The sequence below is a fragment of the Artemia franciscana genome, chromosome 3, assembly GCF_032884065.1.
Source record: "Artemia franciscana chromosome 3, ASM3288406v1, whole genome shotgun sequence".
Taxonomy (NCBI): Eukaryota; Metazoa; Arthropoda; class Branchiopoda; order Anostraca; family Artemiidae; genus Artemia; species Artemia franciscana.
Window position 1 is genome coordinate 24,240,207 of NC_088865.1, and position 11,461 is coordinate 24,251,667.

General features: G+C 35.7%; 1 protein-coding gene across 1 annotated transcript in view; it reads left to right on the plus strand.

The window, feature by feature from the left end:
• LOC136025058 (protein TEX261-like) overlaps positions 1 to 4,637 on the plus strand; it is a 77,961-nt gene extending 73,324 nt beyond the window's left edge. Inside the window, exon 6 of the mRNA XM_065700739.1 lies at positions 4,334 to 4,637. Within this exon, the coding sequence (XP_065556811.1) occupies positions 4,334 to 4,452 (119 nt within the window). The 3' untranslated portion in view covers positions 4,453 to 4,637. The remainder of the gene's footprint in view (positions 1 to 4,333) is intronic.
• Positions 4,638 to 11,461: the final 6,824 nt, after the last annotated feature.

Here is an 11,461-nt window from a genome sequence, read left to right on the forward strand (position 1 = left end):
GTGACAGACATAATTGTTTTACCATCTAATAGCCTACATAGGAAGCAGTTAATCTGTATTATGTCCAGGGGTGTAATTTGCTATGGGGCAGGGGGGCAACTGCCCCGTCCAGGCTCAACTTTGTCCCCACCCCCTCAAGTTTGTCCCTCAAGACCTCAGTTTGCCCCCCCCCCCAGCTGAAATTTAGTTTCTGCATAAGATCTTGTCAAAACTAAGTTAAGCCTTCATAATTCAAATATCCAGAAAAACAGATCAGTTTTCTTTGGCCTATCTTTGCCTTAATGATAATATATGGATCATTTTTTCTGCTTTCCCTGCCATTTTCACTTGATTTGGGAAAATTGACTCCAGCTTTGCCCCCACCGCCCCGGGGTTTTGACGAAATTACGCCATTGTATGTTATGAGGCAAAGTAATGTAACTTTAGTTTGTACAAACAGCAATTTTGGAAATAGATCAGTTGAGTTTTCTTTCTTTTGTGGCAAGATAATCAAATATTAGCTTCTATACTTGATTTGTAGATTAGACACATTCTACACCAGAACACTTTATTTGCTCAAAGTAACAGCAAGCCATTTCGTTATCGTAGGTCTTTGAATTGTTTTTGACTACTTTTGGTCTATCGTGTCAACATTTTAAGCTGGTTCATGCTCCAATGATAGATAGCTATGTCAAGTATATTCTATCTGCCTTGTTACCGTGGCTTCATGACTTTCTAGTCTTGATGGAGTCACTCACCCTGCTTATCACTGACTGCACCAAGAATTTTCTGCAAGTTAACAAGATGGCTATATAATAAATGCAGTTTGATTCTCATGTTGCATAAACCCTTTTAAGTACTCCAACAAAACTGCTGCACAATTTCTGTTTAATTTTTTTCATGAAAGTCTTTCACAATGTTTTTGGATGCTAAACCAAGCATTTGAAGAATCTGCGGATCATCAAACATAGTGACCCTTATCTTTTCAAATTACAGTCAGCAAATGTCGAAATATAGTAGGCTACTTGAAATAGTTCGCTTCAATTGGTAAAACTTTTGCAAATTGTTCATGAGAACCGATTTTATATAAAGAGGTGGAAATGCAGCGTTATTTCTCTCGTTGTGGAGCTAATGCAGAATTTTGGGATCACCAGGTTTCAGTTCAAACCTTTAGTAGCCATTGCGGCAGTAACCACTGCTCCTGACGAGCCCTGCATCCCCATATACACAAAAAGTGGTGCCAGGGGACTGCACTATTGACCAAGGAGGTAATCAGTTGGTGCATGTTATATTTCAAAAGACCAATGACTTTGTTTTCGTACTTTTCACGCAGAAAATCTTAATAGTCGACTTACTGGGACTGAACCAAATAAATTCCATTGTGGAGGGGGACATACTTGGAGCCTTGCTTTGAGCTATCAATAAACAATGAATGAGCGTTATAAATTGAAATTGTCAAATCTTTCGTTAAATCATGTACTTGCTTTTGTAATACATGAAACCATGATCAGTATGGAATTAATACGGTAGACGCGCTTTATCTTCGTCGAAGGCAGCATGTCTCGTGTGATCTTGATGCTAACTTCCCTGAAGCTTTTTTGGATAGCTAACTTCCCTGAAGCCTTTTCTAAAATGGTAATTAGAAAAAAAATCAAGTCGGGATTTCAGTTGAATGAGGCACTGGAATGTTTAGCTGACTGTAACGTAGGATGCTCCATTTTAAATTTGTTTTGACGTGTTATATGTTTTTAAAAATAGTGATTGCTCGGCCGTCGCCAAAACACACACACACACACACACACATATATATATATATATATATATATATATATATATATATATATATATATATATATATATATATATATATATATATATATATATATATATATATATATATATATATATATATATATATATATATATATAGTGAATATCTGAAATTGGTGAATGTCGAGATTCACCCGTGAATGCCCGAAATACCTTATTTTTCTCCTTGGATTTAGTCAGCGTTGCCAGTCGACATTTTCAGTTTTATGCAAGGTTTGATGGTGACAGGTTAAGTTAGGCTTTTAACCCATTTCTGAGATTTATAATCTAATTTAACCCAAACTAATCTAACTTAAATTTTACCATCAAAGCTTGCATAAGACTAAAAAAGCTGATTCGCAAATCCAATTGAATCCAAGCAGAGAAAAATAAATTTTGAACATTCACCGGTGAATGTCGACGTTAACCAAAATTTGGACCTTCACAATAACATATATAGGCTACCAAATGAAAATTTATCACATGATCTCTTCATCCACATTTGTAAATTCTCGAAATGTCGCTCAAATACCTCCTGAGGTGCCCATTTTTTATCTTGATTAAAGCCGTTCCTGGGGGGGTGGCAACCTGGCCAGCTGCCCAGAGTGCTGCAGATGGGGGGTGCTGGGGGATTGCCCACTTTGATCAAATTTTTCACTTTGATTCGGTCTTTTTTGCTTATATTTGACTCGGGAGAGGGGCTCGGTAACTACTTTTTCTCTTGGCACCACCAATCCTAGGAACGGTTCTGATCTTGATCTTCAACTTTCAATTCAAAATATGTATAATAAGCTTGCCTAACAAATGTACTGATGTCTGTCCTTTGACTGGGAATGGTATAATTGCCACGTATGTAACAAAATGAATTGAGGCCGTTTAAGCACCTACGACGCCAGCTAGTAGAGGTAGACATAAGAAAATTTACAGTTCATATTTATATACAGTAATAACTAAACACTGGTAACCGTGTATACAAACAAAAGCTTGGACTCCACATTATAATGCCCTTTACTATGTAACGTCGGCACGCTACGTGTCACTACAGTTTCCAAGTATGTTGGTTCAAACGTGCACAAATCATTGACGAGGGTGATTGTGTATTTGAATTCAGCGACAGAAGTTTAATTACAATTTAATATTGTGGCTTTTGAAACGAAACGTTTCGATTGTTGGTATTATTACTACATAGATATTCTAAATGACATCTTATTGATCAGTTTTTTACGGGAATGGCTTTTAAGGAAATGAGCCAGCTCATTCAATGAAAAGGGCGCGGGATTTTCTAGCATTACTAAAAAAAAAACAATGAAAAAATAAACATGAAAAAGTTTTTTCAATTGAAAGTAAGGAATAGCATTAAAACTTATAACGAACAGAGATTATTATGCACACGAGGGGTTCTAAAAATACTTTAGCATAAAGAGCGAGGTATTTAGGAGGAGATAAATACATCGTTCTTTATGCTAAAGTATTTTTTAGTAATTTCAACTATTTATTCTACGGCCATTCTAATTCAGGGGTCATTCTTAAAGAATTGGGACAATACTTAAGATTTAGCGTAAAGAGCGAGGTATTAACGAGGGGACAAACCCCCTCATATACATAATAATAACATAAGAATATAAAAGTTTGTATAAAAGTAAAGTTTTATTATTTTTTACTAATAATAACGTTCGTTGAAAATTAAATGTTCTATTTGCCTATTTAAGTAACCGAAAAATTGGAGGGCAACTAGGCCTCCTTCCCCACCCCTTATTTTTCAAAATCGTCTAATCAAAACTAAGGGAAAACCATTTAGACAAAAAAAATGTTAATATGCAAATTTCATTTTAATAACTTATGTGCGGAGAGCCAAAATCAAACATGCATTATTTCAAAAACGTTCAGAAATTAAATAAAAAAACTAGTTTTTTATAACTGAAAGTAAGGAGCGGCATTAACACTTAAAACGAACAGAAATTACTTCGTATATGAAATGGGTTGACCCCTCCGCAATCCCTCGCTCTTTACGCTGAAGTTTGACTCTTTGCCACACTTCTACTTTTTAAAACAATTAAAAAGTTGAGCGTAAAGAGCGAGGCGTTGAGGAGGGGACAACCCATTTCATACACGGAGTAATTTCTGTTCGTTTTAAGTTTTAATGTCGCTCCTGACTTTCAGTTAAAAAAACCAATTTTTTTTATTTAATTCATGTAAAAAAAAGAACTTCGAAGAACGTTATTGAAAAAGTACTAAGTCGAATTTTTCTGGTTGTACGGCGATTATTAAAGTTTTGGACATCATAGTTTTCAAGAATATAAAAAAAAATCTCTTGTATAAGTTGTAGGTTTTTCCATAAGCTAAAAACGGTTTGACTCTGAGCAAAAATTGACTTAACTCGCGGTTAGTTTGTTGTTTTTATGTGGTGTTCGCCGAAATCGAAAAAAAACTGACAGTTTTTTCACCTTTGTTTTATGGTTAGATTGCAATATTTTGCTAAAGCTTTTCTGTAGAAAAGTACCAACAATGTTGCAGTTGGGAACCTAATAATGGTTTTATATTCCAGGCTCTGAGGAAGTATTCGCAGCTTACTACTCAAAGAAAAGGCAAAGGTCAGGACTTCTCTCTGTAATCACAAATCTAAAAGAAAAATTATTTTCTAGTCGTGAAAGGAAGCTGTACTAGATGTATTTGCTCATATTTGTGTGTTTTTTTTTATGTTTTGTAATTTCTACTTAAGAAGCTATCATTTGTGTAGTGCTATCTTATATAATTTTTGTAAGAGTTCTCGAAAAAAGTAGTAAATTCTTGTAAACAATACTCTTTAACCGAGTTAAAAATATTAAATATTTGCTTATAACCCTGAACAATTCTATTTGATCTCCTTTCATTAGTTGAGTTTCTTAACACAATAACGCAGCCTAGATTTATTTTAACACCTTAACCAAGTGCTTAAACAGTTATGTAGATTTATTGAAATACAGATTTAGATAGTTTTGGTCGCAAACAGATAGACTTTGGTCACTTCAGCACTGAGCTATTCTTGTCTGTCGCTTTATTAATTATATTTTTGTTTTTGCAACTGAAAGTAAGGAGCGACATTAAAACTTAAAACAAAAAAACTTGTTCTGTATAGAAGGGGGATAGCTAGAAATTTTGATCCAGTGACTTTGGGAAAAAATGAGCGTGGGAGGGGGCCTAGGTGCCCTCTAATTTTTTGGTCACTTAAAAAGGACAGTAGAACTTTTAATTTTTGTTAGAAGGAGCCCTCTTGCGACATTCTATTACCACTGGGTCGATACGATCACCCCTGGGAAATAACAAAACAAATAAACACACATCTGTTATCTGTCTTCTGGAAAAAATACAAAATTCCACAGTTTCGTTGATAGGACCTTGATAATTCTATAGTAGGGTTCTCTGATGCACAGAATCTGATGGTGGGATGTTCGTTAAGATTCTATGACTTTTAGGGGGTTTATCCCTCTATTTTCTAAAATAAGGCAAATTTTCTCAGGCTTTTAACTTCTGATGGGTAAGACTAAACTTGATGAAACTTTTAAAATCATCATAGAAATATGATTCCTTTGATGTATATATTGGTATTAAAATCCCGTTTTTTAGAGTTTCGGTTACTATTGAGCCGGGTCGCTCCTTATTTGTTCGTTACCGCGAACTCTTTGAAAAAATACAACCTTCCTCTTTGAACAACAAGAAACATATATTTTGATGGAACTTGTATATTTAAAATCAGCATAAAAATATGAATCTTTTGGTGTAACTATTGGTACCAAAATTCTGTTTTTTATGGTTTCGGTTAGTATTGAGCCGAATCGCTCCTTATTACAGTTCATTACCACGAACTATTTGACATAAGAGTTAACACTGGACAATTGCACTTGTAACCTCTGTCACTAATAAAACTCATAGCATTAGTTTACTCTAACGCGAACAAAGAACATGAGCCAAACACTGACACAGACCTCAGAAGGTGAGTGGGCGAGGCTCGCTACTGGTTGCACGCAGTTTGGGTTGGGTTGTGGAAGGGGGAAACCGGTTTTCTCCCATCCGTCACCACAAAGAAACAAAGCAAGCGTACACGAGAAATGTTCCTTTGCGGCGTTTGGAATATAAGAAATGCGTTTTATTTATTTTTTAGTGTATATCTTAGGAAAAGGAATGCAGCTATTTATTTCGTAATTGTATTGAAATGTAACTTCTGCAAACCAGTATTCAGTATGCAATGTCTCCAGTATTGGTGGATTTAAAAACAGAATGTAATTTATAACAGTTAAAAATAGTGATGAAACCTTCCTTTTTTATCTACGTCGAATGTAATTTTTTTCTAGAGGGGGCTACAGCCCCTTTAGCCCTCCCCATGGGCGTGTGCCTGGAAAGGTCCAAGATAATAGAGCCAAAATGTTATCATTCATAGACGGTCTTGTTATGCAAAAATGAAGAAGAAAAGAAGTTTCTTCTTTACACTTTACGTTTATTTTTGGTTGTGGCGATGTTTCATCATGTGTTAAATTTTGTCCTGTGTTGATGTTGTATTTGAAAACACAATATTTATGATAACCAATACTTGTTGAAGACCCAGCTATCAAGTATAACAAACTAGTTTCAGTAGGGTCTAAAAACCGATGGGCACTTCCTCAACAGTCAACATGTATTATTGGTAAATATGCCCACCACGGGTGAGGGGGACTGGATGCTTGAGACCCCCAATAAAATTGTTTTTGACTAGCCCATAAACACAAGATCTACGTGTCCTTATGATGCCCATGATAGACATTAGTAATATTTACTACAACATTGTGACACAGAGACTTGAATCCGGATTTTTTTTTGGTTTAAATGATCTCAAAATATAGTTATATGACAATACACTGCATCTCAAAATACAATCATCCCTTAAGACCAGGATGCAGATAAATGTCTTCCAATTTTCTTTTTTTTTAGTAATATTCCTCCAGCGTTATCATGGTTCTTACTTAGCTTTATTAGTGAGCGGACTAACCAAGCAATGGTCCTGTAATTTGCCCCGCTTAGGGGTTTTTAACCGACTACACATTGCCAAGGGCAAGGTAAACATCTCTAGGAAACGCATGACGTTCAAAGCAATAAAAACTTATCGATAGATCTAATTAGCTTTTGAACTTATTGTGTTAATTGTAAAATCCGCCATTTTCAAAGTTGTACAATAAATGATATATGAAACAGTGGAATAAACAAGAGGTGAGACAAGCAAAAGTTTTTACACAACAATAAAAATTGTCATAACTCAGTTTTCTCTAATGATTGTAAAAATATTCCTTTTTTTTACTTCCAGTCAAAATTTTATTCCCGAGAAAAAAAGAAAGATCCGATCAAATGTAAAATGAGAGCAGAATAACCTAATTATAATACTTTATTACTGGATGTCGTTGACGATGGATAACCGCCGGAAAAGCAGTTGAATTTTTAAAGGGATATGCCTAAGAATTTTAATCAAATCTCTCAAGTCCTATTCTGCGCGCTTAGTTTAAATACATTCTATTAAACCAAACGATGGCAGGGATGGCAGGGAATAAGGCACCATATTCATCAGAACTGCTTCAGAGAAATACCGCCGCTTTGACTCACTCTGTTTTTGCACCGAGTTAGTTTGCGGCTTGAACTTGGCTTTTTGGCGATGAGATCGAGAATCATCTCAAGATTGTGGTTTAAATACGATGCGAAATGTGTAAACTTCTTCTAAAAAGCTGACTATTGAAGAAGGGAGATTTAGAATCATGGACTCATACTTGCACCTAGGATCGTCCTTCAATTCCTCAAATTGTTTGCAAAATTTGGTTTTCAGGGTACAACCTTCTCACCTTTTCCACTAAAATGTATATGTGGAAAACGGGTGAACCATATGAATCTAGAGCCTTTGGTGCTGCGTGGATTATACCCTTCTCTCCCTCGAACTAATTTCTTGGAATTTTCGATCATTCTGAATGAAATGACTATCCTCAAATTTTGATTGACGCGATGGTGGTAATCTCAGTGCCTTTAGTAAAAGAGCATAAGAAACAGTCGGGTGTCCTCTGATCACTTTTGACCCTTAAAAAGGCCACTCGAAATTTAAGTTACTGATTGAATTAAAACCCTTCCTATATTTATGGCCACCCCTTCTATACGAAGTGGTTGTTTTAAAAATAATACATAGGAGATATTACTCATTACTTGGTCAACGCTACTGCGTTCATTTGAGCGATTGCTAAATGTCTAGAAGGGAAACATAATAATGGCGATTCAGGTCTCTAAAAGATATTTTTGTCTTTTACATGAGCGTGACTTTACTTCATACCTAAAAAGTTATCTTTCGGAACTAGGACTACTGCTTCTTGTTTAAATTATTTATTGTGCTAGAAAAAAGGATTTCCTTTTTAAATAGCTAGAAGTTGCATCAAGCTTCATAAGACTTTTCCTATCCGTTAGATGATAATCATCCCGGAAAATAGTTTCCCTTAAATTTCTTTATTAATTTTTCTTTTTGTTAAAGAGAGTCACTATCCAGAAATCATGGTCGCTAAATACAGCTCCGTGTGTCTAATTTCTCATGTTTCCTTTCTGGCATAATATCGAATTATTTGTATCGCTGAGATCACTTGAGGTCATTTTGTTTAATTTTATACTGGACTGATAATTACTTTATGAGCAATATTATAGTCTTTTGGAAGTCTTGGCCTAGCATCCCGTTGAATTTTCTTATAAACTGCCTTTTCATCAAAACCACCACACCTAAAAAGCTTGATTTTGTTATTCATCAGTATAATACAAAACCATATTTTCCGTGCAGTGAAACCTCATTCTTTCTGTTTTTACTTCGGTCTTTAAGCTTCCCGGTCACTTCATCATTTGAGAATCTACTTGTGATTTTTGATAAACTATTAAATTGCTCTATCTCTAGAACGGCTAAAGACAGTTTTTTTTTTTTCAGATTACAAACTCCTGTATAAAATGATGTATTCCATTCGGAAACGTGTAGTCAATTTCCTTTTGTGTAGGTTTAATAAGATAGATTCAAAAAGCCAACAATTTTAAAGTATACACACAGATTCCAAATGTCTAAGCAACATAAGTTGAAATTAAATAAAAAAAACAAATTTTTAAATGAAAGTAAGGAGCGACATTGAAACTTAAAACGAACAGAAATTACACCGTATATGAAAGGGGCTTTTCCTCCTCAACGCCTCGCTCTTTACGCTAAAGTTTGACGCTTTCTCTTAACTCTACTTCTTAAAACAGTAAAAAACTTTAGCTTAAAGAGCGGGGTGTTGAGGAGGAAAAGCCCCTTTCATATACGGAGTAATTTCTGTTCGTTTTAAGTTTTAATGTCGCTCCTTACTTTCATTTAAAAAACTTGTTTTTTATTTAATTTCTGGAAGTTTTTTAATTAATGCATGTTTTGATCTTGGCTCTCCGTACATAAATAATTAAAACAAAATTTGCATATTAATTTTCTTTTTGGCTAAATGGCTTTCTCATAGTTTTTAATCGGAAGATTTTGAGAAAAAAGGAGAGAGGGAGGAAGCCTAGTTGCCCTCCAATTTTTTGATTACTTAAAAAGGCAACTAGAACTTTTAATTTTTTACGAACATTTTCATTAGTAAAAAATATACGTAATTTACGAATTAACTTACGTAACGAACTTCTATATTGGTATGTTTTTATTGCGTATATGAGGGAGTTCACCCATCGTCGATACCTCGCTCTTTACACTAAGGCTTAAATTATGTCCCAATTCCTTAATAATGACCCTTGAATCACAAAGGCCGTAAAATAAATAGTTGGAATTACTAAAAATATTTTAGCGTAAAGAGCGAGGTATTACGAGGAGGTAAACCCCTCATATGCGCAATAATTTCTGCTCGTTTTAAGTTTTAATGCTGCTCCTCACTTTCAGTAGAAAAAACTTCGCATATTTATTTTTTCATTGTTTTTTTAAATAATGCTAAAAAATCCTGCGCCCCCTTCATTGAAAGTCTCTTCCCCCATGAGAAGTTTTTCCATGGAAAGATCCTCCCATGTAGCCCCCCCCCCACCTCAACTCTCCCTCCCAAACCAAAAAAATCCCCCTGAAAACGTCCGTACACTTCCCAGTAACCATTACTATGTGTAAACACAGGTCAAAGTTTGTAACTTGCAACCCCTCCCACGGGGACTGCGGGGGAGTAAGTCGTCCCCAAAGACATAGTTATTAAGTTTCCCGACTATGGTGAATAAAATGGCTATCTCAGAATTTTGATCCGGTGACTTTGAGGAATAAATGAGCGTTGGAGGGGGCCTAGGTGCCCTCTAATTTTTTTGGCCACTTAAAAAGGGCACTAGAACTTTTAATTTACGTTAGAATGAGCCCTCTCGCGACATTCTAGGACCACTGGGTCGATACGATCACCAATGGGAAAAAACAAATAAACACGCATCCATGATTTGTCTTCTGGCAAAAAATGCGAAATTCCACAGTTTTGTATATAGGAGCTTGAAACTTGTAAAATAAGGTTCTCTGATACGCTGAATCGGATGGTGTGATTTTCGTTAAGATTGTATGAATTTAGGTGTTTTCCCCTATTTTCTAAAATGAGGCAAATTTTCTCAGGCTCGTAACTTTTGATAGGTAAGACTAATCTTGATGAAAGTTATATATTTAAAATCAGCATTAAAATGCGATTTTTTTGATGTTCCATTTTATAGAGTTTCGGTTACTATTGAGCCGGGTCGCTCTTTACTACAGTTCGTAACCACAAACTGTTTGATAAGGATTACTCTAACTTTAAAATTTTCAGTTTTCACTAAAAATTGATAACGGTTTTCCAACCTTGGGCCTCCAACCAAGGTTTCCAACCTTGTGAGTTTCTTGTGCATGAATCACCAGATTTCAGGATTTGAAGTCTTGATTACCGGGTCTAAAAAGTTTAAGGCTTACTTCTGGACTTCCCAAGTGTATGTAACTACAGTCCCTTAGCGAGTAGCCTATTGACAAAATCTTTTACTTCACCTCTAACGATCCTTGTCTTTTGGGACGTGGGATCCTGTCCTAGGCTGGTAAGGAAGGAAAATTGTCGATTAATTAATTGTTTATCTCCATCAAAACCTTTTGGTCTAGCGACAGCGGAAAGTCGTACACTTGGTCTAATTCCTTTGGAAACCGTCACCACCGTCCCTGATCAAGACCTTTCTAACGACGCATCATCATGTCAACCCCTTCCTATCACTACTAATCTTTGCACATATGGTCAAGTTTTACTTCTTCTGGCATATGATCATCCATGGATTATATAGGGTATGGTTCTTTATAAATATAAGCTCGTCATATAAAGTCTTTCAAGTCATAGTAATATGTCCTAGTATTGTGTAGTCTATAGTTTGCTGAAGTCCAAATCATGGAAAGCAATTTTATTATGTTTACTTAGGTGGCCAAAATTTGAGCCTATGGGCCCTTTAACTCAACCATGCAAGGATCCTTGCCTCTCAGAGGTTGGGCAACGACCCCAAAGCTCGCATATGAGGAGGGTTGGGCTGTAAGCTTGCAATTCACACCAAGGACTTTTAAGGGAAACACACCTGCAACCAAGACGTCTATAACAGCCTCGGATAGATTATTTCCCCAGTAAACGATCCCTGCATGCCCTCTCCCCGGCCTGATTTTAAATTATACGAAACAATC